Source organism: Gambusia affinis, linkage group LG18, assembly GCF_019740435.1.
Source record: "Gambusia affinis linkage group LG18, SWU_Gaff_1.0, whole genome shotgun sequence".
In the NCBI taxonomy this organism is placed as follows: Eukaryota; Metazoa; Chordata; class Actinopteri; order Cyprinodontiformes; family Poeciliidae; genus Gambusia; species Gambusia affinis.
This window is the reverse complement of record NC_057885.1, coordinates 12,334,873-12,354,564: the sequence shown is the minus strand read 5'-3', so window position 1 is coordinate 12,354,564 and position 19,692 is coordinate 12,334,873. Positions and strand designations below refer to the sequence as shown.

General features: G+C 39.4%; 1 protein-coding gene across 5 annotated transcripts in view; it reads right to left on the bottom strand.

Annotated features, from left to right (window-relative positions):
* Positions 1 to 19,692, bottom strand: part of LOC122819825 (NACHT and WD repeat domain-containing protein 2) — a 43,947-nt gene that overhangs the window by 7,850 nt on the left and 16,405 nt on the right. For all 5 annotated transcript variants that reach the window (XM_044096789.1, XM_044096786.1, XM_044096790.1 and 2 more), the window contains 4 exons: positions 15,046 to 15,162; positions 7,323 to 7,526; positions 6,085 to 6,235; positions 3,149 to 3,738 (listed from right to left, as the gene is read on the bottom strand). In XM_044096789.1, the coding sequence (XP_043952724.1) occupies positions 3,149 to 3,738; positions 6,085 to 6,235; positions 7,323 to 7,526; positions 15,046 to 15,162 (1,062 nt within the window). The remainder of the gene's footprint in view (positions 1 to 3,148; positions 3,739 to 6,084; positions 6,236 to 7,322; positions 7,527 to 15,045; positions 15,163 to 19,692) is intronic.

Genomic DNA, 19,692 nt, shown 5'->3' with positions numbered 1-19,692 from the left:
GAGGTGTCTGCGGAGAAAAACTGCTCTAATATTGAGACTAGCATAATATCATAATTTCATTCATAAATTCATTAAATGGCCCAGTTGAGAGTTTCAGCAAGTATTTTAATGCTATCTGACATTTTTAGGGCAACCCAGATGACTCTGCTTTCCATTTTAAGCTTTGTGTTTGACGGAGACAGAAAACCCCCCCAGAAACATAGATTCTGTTTGGAGATGATTTACAGTTTAAATATGATGTAGAAGAGATCCTACCCTTAAAGTGAAATTACAGTTTTATTCCTGGAAAAATAAAAATGCAGTTTCATCCACATATATGGATTTAAAAAAATAAAACCGCAAAAGTTCTGATTATGAATTAAAAAACCCAACAGAAAATGTATTTCAAAGAGTCATATTCAGTAGTGACGGGATAAAATTGAAGATCCTTGAAGGTAAAATGGGAAACTACTAGAGGTTAACCAAAGCCTTCTGGATGACTGTTGTAATATGCCAGAATTTCAAAGAATAACTGGCAAATTATTTGTAAACATGTACATATATCTACTTTGAAGGAATATTTTCAGTAAATTCATTCAGCCTTTAATCGTATATAATTGCAAATTTTCTTTGAAAATATTCTTTAAAATAAAACTTTCCAGGTGTTAGAGCTATTCAGTACCTATATTCTATTTCATGTTTAATCAAACAAGCTAACATAAAGCCCCAGCTTGTACACTGACTGATCCAATACCAAACATATACAGTACATCACCGCAGGTCACTTTCTGAATTTGAATTAAAACAAACAATTCTTTTTAAAAGTCATGGAATTGAAAACACTACAGAGAGTAGGTATTTTATTCTGGCTGAGTACAACAAAGGGTAGGGATGGAACTACTTGTGAGCTGTCAGCTAGCTGTGTATAAAGGCTGAACACTTTCCCTGGTGGAATAGAAAAATATGTTATCTGGTTAGAACATGCCCTGGCACTATAAAACACCAGAGTACTTCCTATCACTCTGATAGTCTCAATAGCAGAGTGTTTTTCAGGCGACACTCTTTTTGAGACAGGAACAAGCCATAAAATTTATCATATGAATTTGGGTTCATTTTCCCACTTTCTCACTTTCTTCATAAAAAGGAGAACAGCAGAGAAAAATAGATGTACTATTGCTTTAATGATAGAGGTCCAGCAAACAACCAAATATTTGCCAGTAAAACTGCTATGACCAATTATCTACATCGGGAAAATTAGTCTTTTTCATGCAAATAGAAAATAGCTGAATGTTGCTTTAATAGTAGTTTAATGCACAGCTCTGTTCACTTGGAAGAATTTAGTTGCCCTCTTATGTTACACCACACTCTGCAGGCTTAGATGAAGCAAATCAAGTGTAAATTACCTCCAGTGGGACTGAAGTGGAAGTTCAGTGACCTCAGAGCACTTTTCCCTCTCTAGTTCGTTGTGCACAACATTCAATTATCACTCTGTCTACGTACAGCTGGTATCAAAAATCAGAATAGAAAATAAATATTCCCATCCACTTACACTAAAGCAATAATGCTGATGTGAAGTGATATTTGTCTAAATTAGTTAAATGTATCTGTTATCTGTATTCTAACAGATATTTTAAACATTTTCTTGCATCGTCAACAGGAATTTTATGCACTTTAATGGGTTTTATGTGATAAACCAAAACAAAGTGGTGGATACTTATAAAACGGAAGAAAGATTATACCAAATTTTCACTTTAAAAAAAAAAATTAAAATGTAACACGTTTGTTTTAGTTCCCAACCACTCAGATACCTCTAAATAAAATTCAGTACAGGTAAATCTTGAAGTGAAGTATGATGCTTCTATTGCTGTGTTTCACCATAGGGTTGGTTTGCTCAGGGTGACTGTTGTTTTCTGCTTGTTGCAGCATTTTGCATGTAGGACATAAAGCTCAACTTTAATCTAACCAGGCTCTTCCACATTTGCAAACATTTCTGCAAGCTATAAATAAGACTTCTTATGGCTATTGTCCTAAAAAAAAGGCTCTCTTTTTGTTTTTCTTTCAAAAAACGCCAGATTTCTGAAGTTATGGGATTATTTCAGATTCTCTCACCTCAGCTATGGATTTTGTTCACTAATGTCTAATAAACATTTAAACTAAGATTAAATTACTGAAAAGTTGATTAGAAAAAGAAAGTAGTCAAGTATCTATAAGGCTTTTTTCTGAATTACTTATATTTCCTGGAGTGCAATCGACAAAACCATACAACTATCAGTACTTCTGATACTGGTTTTACAAATAAAAATTACCATCAACATTATTGTAATTCCAAAGAATGAACCAAATAACTAAAGATTCTTTCCCCCACTAAATACAACTGGGTTTTATTTAGTGGCATCAGAACAAGAGGGGCTAAAGACAGCAACATTTCGGATATTTATTCATAATAAAAATAGAGAACTTTGTTTTCATTTTTGTCCACATCATCGTAATGGATAACTTTATGTCTCAGTGAAATATGCTAAGATACTTTTACATGCATGTGTGGATATTTTATATTACTCTAAAGTTTAAAACTGTATATTTAATCCCTTTCTTTATTTAAAGAATGCGGTTGCCATTGAGATACTGCATAAAATGTTGACATTAATCATGTTATTTGTCTCTTTAACCTGAAAAGGTGCATAGAGCTAATGTGTGACCCTGGAGGAAAAGATTGAGGACAGCTGTACGGTGATCTTTATGTGGCTGGGCAGGCAGATGGCAGCCACACAAGCAAAGGGTGAAAGATGAGAATAAAAATAAAAATATCAGTAATAACAAGTACAACATTAAAAGTGTCCCTGCCAAAGTTGGCACATGGACAAAAAGTAAAAAGCAGAGTTGTAAAAAAAAAAAAAAATGCATATCAACTTGTGCACACTTGCTTGGCTTCACGGGAAATGAACGACACATGCATGCATGGCGATGGAGTGCCTCTTGGCAGATGCACAGATGGTGAAGCGAGCAAGCGCTTGCGAGAAGATGAACAGTTGCACGCCCCCTCATGCTTTGTTGTACAAAGATGGACACATGCTGAGATCAGACAGACAGACGGAAGCAAGCGTGAACAAACTGAGATAACTGGGGAGTAAAAAGTGCCAGGGAGGACATCCTTTTGTTTACGCCTCACCTGCTTGGCCACTTCGGACAGTAGGAGCGTCTTTCCGGTGCAGGGCCCTCCGTACACCACCAGAGGGCTCATCCTGCTCCCTTTAGACGGCATGAGGTACTCCTGCACGTAATCCAGAGTCTCTGACTTGTACTTATAGAGGGTCGCGTAGGTCTTACACAGGGACAGGTGCTGCAGAATCTCATCATACAGTAGGTCGGTCTCTGTGTCAAAGTTCTGCTGCACGGTGGCCTGGATGATGTCCACCATGTCCTCGTAGAACTGCTTGCAGAGACCTTCCACGTAGTGGCTCTCCACCTCCTGGGAGTAGCCCAGCTTCATGTCGCAGTGAGTGACCGAAGAGTAGACGCGGAGGTTGGAGGCGGCCACGATGGTGGGGATGAACTCGTCGCGCACTTTCAAGAGGCGCTCGTAGGCCTCCTGGTTGCGCATGACGCGGTCGGCGCTCACTACGATGTCCATGTAGCGGGTCATCTCAGGGATCTTGGCGAAGCGGTCGAAGTTAGAGATCTTGCGTATGTAGCAGACGCATTTCCTGAGGAAGGCGGGTGTTTGTTTCCCGAGGGCAAAGTCCAATTCATCCTCCAAAGCTGCAGCGACAAAAAATGAGAGTTTTCAAGGATTTTTGGATGTGAAAAGCACTTTGGTATAACATCTATGACAAGAGATGAAACAATCAGTCAACAAGGGATGAGAATAGTAAATTTTTCGCCTCATCTCCTTTTTTTATTCATTAAGGATAAAATGAAGGTTCAGAACATATTTTGTAATTAATAGGGATTAGAACTGGTAGCACAATCTCTTCCTGTTTATGTGGTATAATCCAAATGAAATAGAAATGAAAGAAAATAAAAAAATTGTATCTGCTGGAAAAAGCCTGCCAGTGAGTGTTATAGCTTCTCCAGCTATAACGCTTAATATCAATCAGCATAAAAGTGTGACGACCGCTTAAATTAGCTTTCCAGTCTGAGGACAACTGAACATCTTTTCAACATATTTTTATTTCAGACTCAGTTGTAAGACAGGAAACAGAGAGAAATCGACTAGCAAGTGACTATTTTTGCTGCTGCTTCAACTTGCAGAGAGCAGTATCCAACTCATTTATGTATCAATCTTTCTGATGTTTCTATAGTGATTCATTTATTGGCATTGTGCATAAAGTCACTGCTTCTCTGTCAGTAGAAATAGGCTGATGTTTACCAATTCTCTCCACAAAATATCTCTATGAAAAATGACAGTTTCTTGTTTCTTTGCAACTTCGTCCCTGTGGTAGAAAGATGGTTCAGGAAGCAGTGGTTTTTGTCTTTAGGCAAACATTTCATCTGACCAGCCTGACTCCTTGATCTTTTACCTGATTGACACAAACCTGTTGCTCAGACTTATAAATGTTATAAACAAACCTTCAAGACTCAGTTTGTGGTGCTTCAAAAGCAGATTAATGTGTTGTTGTTCTGAGTTTATTATAGTTCCACTTTTATTGAAGTGTTTTCTGGGGGATGGAATGCAGAATATTAGGTTGATTTTACACTAAAAATCATTAGGTCTCTTACGGCGGATCAACATTTTAACTGCATATTTGTGCTCAGTTGTCTGCTTCAGTCAAGGTTTTTCATGTAAAGAAAATTTAAAAATATAAGTAACAGCAATCCATTGTAAGCAAACATTTTTGCTGTCTAGTAGCTATATTTAACTGAAGTAAAACTCAGTTCCAAAGTTAAAATTACTCATGTGCTGTATAGTAACAACACCGCTCTGATATAAAGCTTCTGACAGATTTAGGTCTTCTGCTCTTAATGAACAAAAACTACAGGAAAAAAACAAGAACCTGGATAAAATTAAACACATCCGAGAGGAGACTCACCATGAATAAAAGTGTCTAGACAATAGCAAACAAGAAAATGCATTAAAGTTGCTTTAAAAAATTTTTTTGTTTCAGTAACAAAAAACTGTCTTTTAAAAGGTTGTGACAGGCTGAAAGAGTTAAACAGAAGACAAAATACATCCCATCGCTCTCGTCTTTTGAGCTGATGAATCCTGACAGTACTTCATCAAACAAGATGATCCTAAACACGCATCACAACTGCCTTTAAATGGATAAAACAGGCTAACGTTCAACTTCTAAAACAACTCCAACTTTAATATAACTGACAATCTGTGGACTATGCTAGCAAGCTAAGTTAGTTTACCATTATAATTTTCAGCCAGAATTGCTTTAAAACCTTGTTGAAGACCACAAAACTATGTGGTTGCAGAGCAACATGTTAATGGACATATAAATAAATTTGAGTGTGTGTATATTTAAGCCTGTAAATTATTATATTATATTATTATTATATATTGTGGTGGACGGAAAAGAAAGGAATCTGTTGCCTCTTTTCTCTTTTTGTCTCCACACTGAAATGTGTTTCAATTATTCTGCAGCACCAAAAAACAACTGCAACCATTTTTTAGACAATAACTTAAAAAAACAGGGGAAATCCAAATTTCTTAAAGAGACAGTACCCTTTAACTGAGAAGAACCCAAAGCAAAGGAACACAGTGCACAAATAATGTCGCAAAAGGTGAATTATGCTTTCACTAAGAGTTAATTTTAAACCTGCTTCAAAAATGACAAAGGTTGTTTGCCATAATAGGACCCTGGGGGAAAAAAAAGAAAAGAATTAAATACACATTTTAACACAGAGTATTTGTTTTAGTACTTATTAAGTATGAAAAACATTGGAAAAAATATTTTAATTTCAAAATAAAAAAAAGATTTATTATCCAGAGTTCATGAAAAAAGTTTTTTATAAAACAAAAACAGTAAAAGACTCACTTCTGACTTTTATAAGGTCAGAGGTGAGGTTTAGACCATGGCTTAACAGGAACAATTCAAAACATTCGTCTTGAAATCTAAAAAAAAAAAAAAAAAGGGAAACAGAAGGCCTGAATCTCACCAGAGCAAAGGAATTTGTTGGCGTCCGCGCTCTTCATGGTTCCTTTCTCTTGCAGCTGCAGAACCGCCGTCCGGAAGATCCTCTTGATCTCCTCTGACACATTCCTCCAGGCCTTGTCATTCTTGGTCTTTGCTGCGCTGCTCGACTCCATCTAAAGGGGGATGAGGGCCAGAGAGAGGAAAGGCTGACTGTAACGCTCGTCATGTACTGAAGGAAAGCTGCCATTCTTGTCTGAGTGAGTACTGAGCCAATCTGAGCAATAAGAAAGGGGGAAAAAAAATCTATATGTTACTGAAATTTGTAACAGTCCGAGAGTTTTTCTGGTCTGTTTTCAGAGCGTTCTCCAACTTTGAGTCATTAACATCATTAGCATAAGTGCGAAATATTCTCATGTTTTTCGGACGTTTTAAAGTATACTCAACCAATTATTTAATTTCACTCTCAAAAACATAACGTAAAACCTCAAAATAGACCTTGCCGACAAAAAAACTGTTTTTAAAGGATTTCATGGGGCCAGTTGTCGGCTGGGAAAACATTAAAGCAGAAAACATGAAAAGGGCTTAAGAGCTGCCTGAACAAAAACAACTGCACGCGCAAACTTGATGCAAAGCCTCCCTTCTGCAGCAGCAGATAAAATGCGGTTATCAGGCAGAGCTGGGGTGTTTCATAACATGGATATAAGAGCACAAATCTACAATAATGACATGGCCATAAAAATTTCATTCATGGGTTACAAATTCTGTTTGTGGATCTACAAGATAACAGCAGAAAACAAAGCTTCAATTTCCCCCCAAAGTTCAGTCAAACTGAACCGTTCATTCCCCTTGAACTGCTTTTGTAAGTTTTCACATCACAACCACAAACCTTATTGCTTTTCAGAGCAGTGGTAAATGGTGAAGTAGAGGGAAAATGAAATAATATAAATGAAATGATGAAACGTAGTGTGGCCCTAATTCAGATCTGGACGTATTCAGGTGTTGACACATGTACAAAGTATTGAATCACAAGTAATTGAATACATAAGTAAGCCACACGTTAAGACTTATATTGAGGAAAAAAACAAAAAAACAAAGTATCAGTTCAAATGCCCATTAAAAAAAGTGTGAAATTCTGTTATAACACCTTGAAGTTTTTGGTTTTAATGTGGCAAAATGTGAAAACGTCCAATGGGTTTGCATATGTTTGCAAACAGACAGAAAGGCATCTTAATCAGAACATGGTCAGCCGACAGGACTCACAGAGTTCTGGTAGTTCTTCAGCATTTGGGCTTTGGGTTTGAGGTAGTATGCGGGTGGCACAGAGTTTTCATCCCTGCAGTACCACTCCTCCAAAATGTGGGTGTCCAGCCCCGCCTCCACAGCCGCGTCCAGGATCATCTCGAACTCCGCCGACTCCACCTCGCCCGGCACTCGGATGCTGCCGTACTTTTCACCCACCAGACCCTGAGGACGGAAGGATGGAGACGGAGACAACAGAAGATGAGGAACGCCAGAACGCGGGAGCTAACGTGGCTCTTCGCAGCAGCTCTGTTACTGTGGTGCAGGTGGATGGTTAGAAACCCCCACTCTGTGTGGACACAGTTTAATCCTTGACGCGGTTTATTTATGCCACGGCTTTGATTAGTAGAAATATAAACTCAGCCCCAAACCAACAGTTAAAACTCCAAATTAGTTTTCTTCTGAATATTTTTCTGGCCTTTGTTCTCTTAAACCCAAGATTTTATGTTACATCAATACTTCTTATTTTTTCTGATTTCAGCTAACTGTTGATATCTACCAGGGAGTACAAATTTATTCATCATTAAATCGATCCTTTAATTTTACCAACAAGTTTCCTCTGATTGGTAGTAATTTCAGTCAGAGTCCTGACTTGAATCTAAGGAAAAATTAGGGTGATGGCATAGAGGCCTTCCAAAATACCTGGAGTTTATAACCATATTGAAAGTGCTCTAATTGAATTTAAGATTCTCCGTTGAATAAAGCACAAAATATCATGTGATAAAGTAAATCCTAGAGCTTCAGAGCATAAGGAGGAAAATCTAGAAAACTTGAGTGAAATAACCCAGATAGCGTGCAAAGAACTACCAAAGATTGTTGTCATGTCTTAAAACAAATGCAGATTTTAGCGAACTGAGGAGATCTGTTGACTGCTTTATGATTTTTCTACCTGCAGGTATAACAGAGGGTTAACTACGATCCACAGGTTCCAGGGAGGATTTTCTTAATGCTTCTCATTTATCTACAGAGAAAAGAGAGGGAGAGAGTTTTGCAGCCTGATGAAGAGAAATGTGAAGCCTCAGGAGCTAAACATTGGAAGGAAATGTATATCTCTTTTGAGAACCGGAAAGTTGGACCGCAACAAGTAACAATGAAACAAAAGAAGAAAGTCGACTGAATAATTTGGAGATTCTGAACGCAGAAATGTGAAATTAAAAAAAAAAAAAATCACTTGATGTATTATGTGCAGTTATTGTACATCCAAAGTCTGTCTAGAGAGGCGCTGACACCAGGCCTGACTGGATTAAAAGAGGATGCAGATGTGTCCTGTCTTAAGCACAGCTGATGAAAACTAATGAAGTCTTTGATTGGCTGAATGAGGCGTTTAAGAGACACCAGAGGGACCAATGTGACCTTTTTAAAACGGTTCTTTTCAGAAAGGTGAATTTTTTTTTAAGATGACAGCATTCACTGAAATCAAGATTTGGTGCTGAATTTGAATAAAAATAATTTTAGTATTAGTATAATATAACAAGTTAAGTAGTTCTTATGTAATATGTTTACTTAAAAACCTGAATAATTTGGAGTTTTCTTTCTAGATCTTTTTTTTTTATTGGACTAAACATGCTATGAAACACACAATAAATTTGCTCTGAAAGAAAGCAAAGTTTTTACTTATTTCTTTTCAAAAAGTTTTCCATAAAATTATTTACTTGAAATAAATTTGTCCTAAAGCAGAAGAACAACAGGAAGCTCGCTTCCTGCTATCCCTGCCTTGTGAATAATCCTCATTTTGGTGAATGCGGCAGATTTGTCCTGCTGCTACATGGCAAATGTTTTTGAATGACACACTGTTACGTAAAAAGACGCAGACTCGGCCAAATTTTATAATTCCCAGTAATCAGCGGCATTAAGAAAAATGAGCAGATTTTCTTTTTATATCCAAGAGATGGGGTTGTTTGTGGGAGAGAAAAGAAAAGAAGATTTCAGAGGGATGTATGTGGATTTGTAGGTTAGCTGTGAAATCTGATTTTCATGGGGTTTCTTGAGCTACAAGTTTGGGTTATTGAAATGACATTTGAAGTCTGAATGTGGGGGTGAAAATGAGCACATTGAGACATCCTAAAATCAAGCTGTAGCCTTTCCAACCGGTTGCTCATCCATGGATATGAGTGACAGTAGATCCAGTATCACTGGAAATAATCAGGGCAGTTTGTTTCCCTTTTGTCTAACGTTGTCTGCCACTCATTTGTGAGAAGAGGAAAGGCAAAAATAAAATAAAAAAAAAAAAGCTACAGTGACACGACCAGATGATTCCCTTTTCACTCAATGTGCCATAACGCTCATGCACCTTAAGCCACTCCTTTGGGAGGAGGCAAAGCCCGAGCGGGAGACGAGCCAAATGACTGTGAGGTCCAATGAGCAGGAAAACGACGGCTTGCCCCCCGGCAATGACGCTTCAAAGCCACTCCACGCTGGAGTCCTCGTTCCCTTGGCTTTCTCAGTGGGAACAGATGCAGAGAAGAAGCAGAAATCTAATGATGGCATGCCGCATCGTCTGTCGGATGGCCTACTCTTAAAGCCCACAAATGTCCGCTGGAGATTCATTAGCATTTGGGCACTTTTCTGTCCAACAAGCACAAAGTGGCAAAAGTTGATCTGGGCGGTGAAGATGGTTTTCTACTAAGGGAATCAGTGACACCCCCTTTTTTTTTGAAGGGACGCCCCTAGGAATTAATACTATACTTATTTGTTAAGATTTTTGTATTAGATGACATTAAACTGAAAGATGGTGAGAAAAAAAAACAAAAAACAATGAGATGAAGTCTGAATTAAATGGAAAGGTTCATCTAAATGTCAAAAACCGATTTGGTGTAGCAATTTTATAGCAAAGGAAGACTCTGTTATTCTTTGAAAAGAAACATAAGATAAAATAAAGAGAAAAAGTTAAGATGCTTCTCATGTGCCAACAGAGGCTGAAAGGCCAACCTGCGAGGAGGAAGCCACTACACCAAATGAAACACAGAAAGCTGGATTGTAAGTGCACTCATGGACAAAAAAGACGATCATTTTTGCTTTCTTGCATTTTTGCTTATAAACAGGGTATCTGCAATCCTCAGAAAGTCAAACTTTTAAAGAGCTTTAGAATGAAACTGAAGACCAAAGAAGCAATAAATATGGGGGATGATTAGTGAATCCTGCTGCCTTACAATCAATCATAGCAAAGACGGTGAAATTCCTGGGGTCTGTTTGTGACTCTTTGTGCCTCATGTAAAAGTGTTTTCATGCCGAGACTCAGACGGGATGTCAACAGATGTGAGTCAGAGGCGAAAACAAACGTCTTTGTTACTTGGCGATAAATTTATGCTTGCTCCTGTTACATGAAAAAAGTTATCAGGAGCCTCAACTTTTTTGCGTGAGATTCAAACCTTTACAGAAAAAAACCCTGCATATATGAGAATGCAAAAGATTAAGTTGTCCTTCTATGACAATTAATACCTTTAATTAACATATATATATATATAACTTAGATTTTTTTTAAATGAATTTAAGACTTGTTAAGGATGCTTGGACAGACGACTAAAACTTTTCACAGCACTGTACTGTATCAGTGGTACTTTCAAACCACTGAAGGCCTTTTGAAGCGCTGCGCTGCCCCGCAGGTCACCTCATGCTTCTGACTCACGGCTCTGCAGCGATGTGTCAGTAAATGATGGAGGCACTGGGCTAAACGACTGCAATACTGGGACAGAAATGTAGCAGAGAGAACAGAGGGAACAGTCACTCTCCATGCTGCTGACAGCGTTTCTGTCAGTTCGTCCTGTAGTGCTGCAGCAGGACAAATGGAGTGGGTGAAAGCTGTGTAAGATGGGGGGGGGAAACGAAAGTTTTCTTTTCAAATCACAACACAGGTTTAAAAATGCTGACATAAGCGAGTGTGTTCACACCTGTCAACCCAGCTCTCCAGCATAAAGGTTCGCCAATCATCCTGTTGACTTTCAAAAAGGGTAGAGATGTTAAAGGAAAATGGCCCAACGTCCTGATTTTTAGGAGCTTTAACACATCTGTCTTAGCTGGGGAGCTAAAACTATCTTAAACGGATTAACTCATGCTGCAGCTTCACTCTTTTATGTTTCAGTCCATGTACAGTACGTGCTTGTCTGACGTTTAAGAGGGATTTGTGGAGCTCTTATTCCTCCTCAGAGGAGAGGAAGGTGCGAGAAACACAAGAGGGTAAAGGGAAGATAGCAGAGGGGACAAATGCAATTTCAGGGTTTATTGAACTCCTCTTCCTCCCTTCTTCTTTCCTCAGTTTTTTTTTTCTCTCCCATCCTTGGACCGGGTTTTATACTCCGGCTAAGTGCACTTTATCTGATGAACCAGCAGGGAGAGGCAGCTAAGATTGCGCACAGCCACAGTATGAATTAACAAATCAATCAGTCATGCAGTCAATTAATCCACAATGCCCACAGTCAGCTGGGTAGATGTCTGCAGCAGAGGAGAGGCAGACATGATGTTTCCAAACAGAACAGGAAGATCTGATTTTTTTAAAAAGTGTACTGTATTTAATTATTGAAACGTCTAAATTTATTGAACTGTAAAATGGATTCACTTCTTACAGTTGATTGTTTCCTTCCAGCAGGCTAATGTTTAGATAGCGAAAAATAGGATATGACCACAAAACACGATGTTGGCAGCAACATGCGTGACAACTGCTCAGGCACTTTTTCTAAAAATGGGTTGTTGGCTCTTAAAAACATTTTCAAAACTGACCCATTTTAGGAAAAAAAGAAAAATTCCCGTGCGGACGAGGAATTAGTTTTGCTCATTGTTTTCTGTTAGCAAGACAAACTTTATGCAAAATTACGCTTGAAAGAAACAGTGTCTTACAATATTTGACATGACAAGTCAATTTTTTTTATTTCCACATCTGCGTGGAAAGCACAAAACCTTTACAGCGTGGTTATATTTGTCACTGTAGTTCCTATATGATGCTCAGACGAAGACATCATCAGCATGCAAACAAATCTAATCTATGAGTATTTTATATACACAGATTTAGCTTAATGAGGTGCATTAATGTGACTAGAGATAAAATGGAGGTAAGAGACGCGCAGCAGAGTCTTTAACTATCCCCTTTAATGCAGCAGACATCTGGAAGCTGGAAATGTTCTGCTGAAATGAATCCTTCAGGCATTTATTGGATTTTTCGGGTTCTTTTTTTTTTCCCCCCACGAGGGAATTTGAAACTGCTGGAGAAAGAGAGAGAGAAAAGAAGTCATGGCTCATTGTCATGCTTAATCTTCGGGTCAATGACACTATCACCATGCCAACCCTCTCCATCGCCATGGAAACCAGCTTTTCCGGAATCAACGGTACGGAGAAAAGCCGCTCTCGCCAAAGGTGTGGTTTGGTATGTATGTGAACGACATGCGACCAATTTAGTCCTCAGACAGAGATTATCATATCGGGGCTGTAAAGAAAGCCTCCAAAAACTCACAAAACTGGATTTTCCAAGGCGGTCATTATGAGGAGGGAAATGATATTCTCGAGCTCTGAGACAGAGACGTCCTGACAAAAGAGGTGTGAAAACAGAAATAAAACTGCATCAACGACTTCCCCTGGAAGGCTCTCATTCTGGTCCTGCAGGACGGCTCTGCAGAGTCGAGAATGAGGGGCCAGTTTACGTGTGGCACGGAGATTAGAGACGTTTCCAGTTGTTGCACACATCTTCTGTGGCAGCAACAAAACAGCCCTGCAGCACACGTCAGTCACCGTTCCCTGTGTTCTCTCTCTCTCTCTCTCTGCAGCCTGCCTACGCGGGGGGAAATCGATAGTAATTTGGGTTTCCAAAGTGTGTCCTCACTTTATCTTCTGTTCTTTTCGTCTGCTCATTCCTATTCCGTTGTCTGATCCACGCTGTGTGGAAGTTGTCTGGATCTTGCGTGTGTGCGCGGAGGTGACACCTGAGTGGGCGAAGAAGCGGACGGTAACGAGAGGCTGCGAGTGTGTTTTCATCAGAGGAATTAGGAGAACGCACGTGAATGCGAGGATTCCCACTTAACCCAGAGAAACAATAAATTATTCTGACAATTTCTCTTGTACTTACATGCAAATCTAGAGCTACCACCCAGTAAAAATAAACATCCACTCTCCAGAGATGCCTTAGACAACCTAGAACTGTCAGAATCTCATCAGAGAAACCACTACTGCTGTTGCTGCTGCCGGCTTTCAGCTTCCTGGTTCTGAAAACGGGGCCGGCTGGCTGACGGGGAGCCGCACCGAGGGGCTCCGGGGACAGCAGCAGCTGGCTTTGACATGTCTGAATGAGACTGCGCAGCTATCATGAGACCCTCAGCATAAAGTCCCCCCTCCCCATCTCCATTCACTGCTGAAGTAGGACCACTAGAATATGCCATTAAACATTAAACCGGCCAGATGGGGAAGACATGCACCAAGGATCTGTGTGTGTATCTTCTAACAGACTCTGAATGTCACGACACAGAGGTTGTGTTTGAAGGCATGAGAAAGAAAAATGAACTGAACTGAAAACCTGAGATAACGTGCGTGTGCGTGTGTGTGTGTGTGTTTGACCCATCAGTGTGATGCAGCTGGGGGTCAGCTGCACAGAAAAAAAATTATATTTTTTTTGTTATCAATTTAGCTTGTGCCAAAGGCCAGATTACAACACGATGCTGAGCAGTCTTTGTTTCCGATGGAGATTCAGCTGCTTAATGTGAGGCATAAATAAATGACAGAACGATTGTCATTTCTTTGAACTGAACAGAAATGTAATTATTCGAGGCAACCTCTGACTGAAAGCAGCATCTGGAAGCGGTGCATGCAGGAAGACGACGAGATACCAAACTCATTCTGAGAAGAAGGGGTTATGTCTTAGAAATTGAGCTCCTTTTGTTCCAATAAGGCCTTACCTGTGAACTCTCACTTCTGTCTCAACCTTTACACTCAATCTGTTCCATCTGAATAATTCACAATCACTTCCCCTCTCCTGTGCTCTTCCTCTGCACACCCTCACTGACGCTGTTTTATTACTTCTAACAAAGCTAGAAACGATCTCAAAGCCCGAAGCACAGATTAAATGCACCATTAGTTTTTTTTTTTTTTTTATAAATTAGAATACTTTAGCATTTTTCCTGTTTAGTTTAAGGTGGTTTCGTGAACTTTTTTGTATTCCAATGGAGAAAATAGCCTGCAGCGGTAATAACCTGCATTTTGTATTTTTCTTTTTAAACATAAGTGGAACCAAAGCAAACTGAGACAAAAGACTTCCAAGCCACTCCGGACCAAAGTACAGAGATAAAAAGCAAAATGTAAGACTTTAGAGGCACCACTTCGTTTTCTTCTGAAGAGACAAACTTTGGTAGACATTTTTAAAGCTGGCATAAAAAGTTTTTTTTTTCAAAGTCTTTCTTTACTCCAGATGCTCCTCTGAGAGTAGTTTGTGTAAGAGCTAACCAGAGCCCTTGTGATATAAAGCCAAGAAGTGTCAGATATAAAAAAAAAACAGCCAGAGAACCTTGGAGAAAGGCAGCTTTAAAAAGGCTGATTCATATAACTTATGAGAATCAACACAAACTGGCTGTCCAGAGGCAAAAAATTGAAATTTTACAATTTTGTCAATGTAAAACTGCAATAAAAGACTAATACGTTAATGAGGTAAAACGGAACAATCAGAATCCTTTCCAGTTTGTCTAATTGCACCTTGGAAGCTTGCAATACTCACAACAAAGCATGGCCCGGCTGACGTCTTCAGACATTCTTCCAGAAGTTTCATTCGGAGTCTCTGCAGGTCTGGATTGTCCCACTCCTCTGGATCGACTCCCCAGTACAGGTCCACCACCTGGACATACGCAAATATAGCCAAACAGTTAGTCCAATTAAGCTGCAGGACTAATTTTCTCTAGTTTTTCTTGCAAGAGTATTCCCACCCTTGAAACTTTTCACTTTTCCAGGACGAACAAGCGTCCCAGCAGCAATGTCTCAGCATTGGTCTGTTACATATAATTTCACTAAAGTAGACTAAAGTTTGTGGTTTTAATGTGACAAGATGTGAAAGCATTCTGCATAAATTAATACCTTTGCTAGACTAAGTATGTTTAAAATAAAAAAGAAGGATGAACAGCAACCGCCACAGCAGTAGAGAACCGGATAGATGTTTTGTGTTTCTAATTTAAATGCATTCACGAGTAAGAACACCACACGTAATCCTAAAAACCAACCAGCTGACAATCAGTGATCCTACCGCTAATGAAAAACGTCAAGAATCAGTTCAACAAAAGAAATCAGCCCTAAAGTTTGCAGATCAAACCAGAATAAGCAGGTTTTTAGCCAAAACCAATTGTAACCTCTACCACAGAAACACATATAACCTGCTTCCTTCCCAGATTGGAGCAGGGAGACACACTCACAAGCGTCCTCTCTCAACACATTCATCACAAAGTTCTGGCGGTTGACACAATTCCTGTAAACATGCCACAGGGGGAATCTCCCGGTGGAGGAGAGAATCATGACGAAATGCCTGTAAACGTGTGTATGTGCGTGTGTGTGTGGCCAACTCCACGGTGAAGCTGCATCGAACAGGACAACAGGCCCTCCTGCTGCAGCTTCCTGGCTCTCCAACAGCTTCAATCCGGCCGGTTCTGACGCGTGGCTCGCAGCGTCATTCCTGATGGCCTTGCAGTTTTCAAGGAGAAGAAGATAAAGGATGCAGGTGCAAAAACGGGTGCGCCTCATGATCAGCGTCACGTGATTCCTCTCCCCTCCTTTCTGCTACGCGTGGGATCCCGGAGCATTTCTTTATGCGCTTCTGCTCAGAGGAAAAGCTATTTGAAATGACTTCAGCCCAGCAAAGTGAGTGGCACGTCTGCCGGTTTTGGTGGAGAGGATGACTGGCAGGCCACTTTAGCCAGAAATTGAACGCGTGACTCAACTTTGACAGGCAGGGAAACTCTCGCCTCTGCCATTATTGGCACAGGGCTGGAAATACACCTCTGCTCATATACTTGATTGTTGTCATGCACCTGCGAGCAGATGTGCTACCGCCAAAGGGAGACAGCTGTCAACTCTCCAGAGGTTTCCTCACGGGAAGCAGTAGATGCAATTTGAAAGTTGAGTCTAGACACAGCCTTCATTTAGTCTCTGGGGGAAAATCTAGACTCAACTTAGAAAGTTTAGTTTTTAAAACTTAGTTTAGATGCAACCAAAGAACAAGTGAAAACTTATCTCAACCTCAACCGGAGCCTCCACGCGTCTGCTTGCAAAAACAAAGTTTTCTCCACCGTTACTCATGCTAGTATGTCGAATAGCAAAATCAACTGTTGAGATGGGAGAGAGATAAACTTATAGATTACTGGTGGAGAAAAACAATAAAGATGTGACATTTTAAAATATCAACTTCACAAGTTTCAAAATTACAACACAGACACAATTGCGTAGCTGCGCCTGCAGACAAAAATACACTGGAAATAACACTCCAACATATTATGTACATGAAACAACATAACATATACTGCACAAAGTAGTCAGTGCTATGTCTTTTGTTTATGTAAATATTATCTTAATAACCATAAATCACTTTTATGCTGCTCTATGCAGGTGTTCAGTCTGCACTGATGAAGATTACCTCGCCTCAGGCACGCATAGATCCTCAAGTGGTTGATTGAAAGATAACAGGGACAGATAATAAATTACAGATATAATTCCTAGATGACGAAGGGTTTGCTGCGTCAGAATGCAGGCAAACAGAATATATGATTCATTAAATGTCTGTTTTATTTGTGATGGCACGTGTAAAGCAAAAATAACAGTTTGTAAACTGAGAAACTTTTGTTATGTTTGAAAACAAAAACAGTTGGAATATTGGTTTTCTTATAAATATTTTGTTCTAAACTGGATTTATTGTTACTTTCCTATGTCTTATTTTTACTTACTTCAGCTAAGCTTAAAGTTATTCAGATTCTGGGCTTATTTACGATAAAATTAATGTTTGAAATGTACTAACAGATTTCTTCTGAATATTAACATTTTGTAGAGTCCAAGCAAGATGTTTGACTTGAATCTGATGGAGATTTTATGGAGGGAACTTGCCGGAAGGTTTTCCAGTCCACCAAAGATAAACCAGAGGAAATATCCAAAAACTGGTCAGTAATTATTAGAAGGCTTTGGTTGATGCAATGCAAATAAAGACTTTAGATCTGGTTATTGACAAGGATATACACAAACGCAATAATTTGTTTCCGCAAAACTGATTTTTTTCTTCACAATGTTGTATTATTATTGGAAGCAAACATGGTTGAATGAAAGATTTTGGTGCAAATCTGCCTTTGATATAAATATTTTCAGCTTAGCTGCATTTAACATCTAAAACTGGGTTTCATAAACCATTTAATCTTCACTTTTAGCCCAATGCTAGAGTTACTTTAAGATCAAATTTTTGAGGGGGCAGTGTGAGGTTCCACTCTGAAACTCAGAACCTTTGTTGTAGGTTTTCTGCCATTTTCCAGCTTAAAATGCAATGAATAAAATCCACTATAGTGAGAAAAAAAAAAAAGAAAAAAGTCTCAAACAATTCTCAAAGTGCTTGGGCTGTGGCTAAGTTTAAACCAAAAACAAAACAAAAACTAACAAACAAACTAACATAATTGTCTTTGTAAGCTTTGTAGGAATAGTTTGCAATTAACTTTTCGGTAAAGACCAAATTGCTTTGGCACAGCCAGCAGGAAAGTAATTCATGAGAGCGTGGGATCAAAACGACACTTTGGTTGATTAAATACACTTCTTATCCTCTCCCACCAGAAGACTGTCATGGTACATTGAAAATAAAAAAAAAAAAATTAAAAAATATCTCCCACTCAGTTGTGTGCACACTTGATAAACATCCCTCATATTGGCTTATTGTGAAAACCTCATTGCTTGGCACATCCGTCACACTGTATCAGTGTCACTAATCTACTTCCAGAGCGCATGTGTTGGTGGCCGTGATGGGACTTGTTTTGACAAGGACCGGAGGGGAGAGGAATGAAGTGAGATGAGTGCCCCCCTGATTGCAGAAGGGTTGCAGCAGGTGATTGGGAGGATGCACAGTAATTAAAAGCTAAATGAAGACATTACTCATTCCTCCTCGCTGCGTGCATGCGGCGAGGATATTTTTGATTAAATCCGCGCCCTCACCTGCCAGGCTTGGATGGAGAGACCAATGAAGGGGAGAAGGACGAAGGGAAGTGGAAATTAGGGAAACGTTCAGAGCGCCTTTAACAAAGGAGAAGACTCCGGCGGGACTGGATTTGTTTCTTCAGGTCTCTTCTCCCTCCCTCCTCCTCCTCTGTTTTTCTTTCGGGCAACTTTCCTGCTCCTCTCTCTGATAACTTCCTTTTCCCCAAACGCTTCCTGCTCGGCTACAGTTGCGGGGGTTCTGTTGCTTACATAACAGATGAAGCAGCTTCCGCTAAGCGGCTTTCCGATGCCCTTGCGAGGCATTTGCCCATGGCAGGTCAAGTGCAGGAGAAGAGTTTGTTTATTTTTTTTTTAATTTATTGAATGTTACACTATTAGAGTTTGGGATTCAGCCCAAGATGCCCAGGAAGAAAGGGCATGAAATCAGGCGGAAAAAAGCCCAACATGAGAAAGACTCAAAGGCAAGAGACGAGTAAAAATAGATACGGCTCCGACATTAAAGTATTTAAGCTCAGCACTGCCGGCAGTTTTATTAAACACATGTCGTTTGCTAAATAATGAGGTCTTACCAACAAATCCACTGACAAATGTATTTTTCCTCAAAATATTAAACAAATAAGATGGAGAATTTGAGATTACCATCAAATCTTTAAACGTTTCTAATTACCTCTCTTACACCGGTAATGCTAATCGTTTTTACGAGAAATGATTTAGCTTTGTGAATTTCTTACCATTTCTAGTACTCGTTCGGTCTTTTTTTTCGGTGACTCAAATGATATCCCTTTGCGTTGGGTGGTTGCTGCTACTTTTAAGTTTGCTATTTATGGATTAAAGTGTCTTCTTGCGTTCGACCGTGCTCAAACACAATATTCTTGGTTTATAAAATAGAGTTTTTAACAGCCACTCTGTCAAAATGGCCAACAGTTTGCGTCATACTGTTCCCGGGGTTTAAAATCGACTTAAATGAGATGCCAGAGAAAACGGAAATGCGGCTTTCTCTGGTTGAGCTTTGGATCAGGGGAAAAAGCTAGGTAATTCCCATCATATCCTTTCTGATCGTGGACATGCAAAGTTGTCACTTTGGACATTTTTTTCTGAAGCAAAATAATAGAGTGGCACAGGTTTTGTACTACAGGAGCTCCATCCGTAGCTGTTTTGAGATACCACTGTTTCGAAGCTGATATTAGTAAGAAACAAT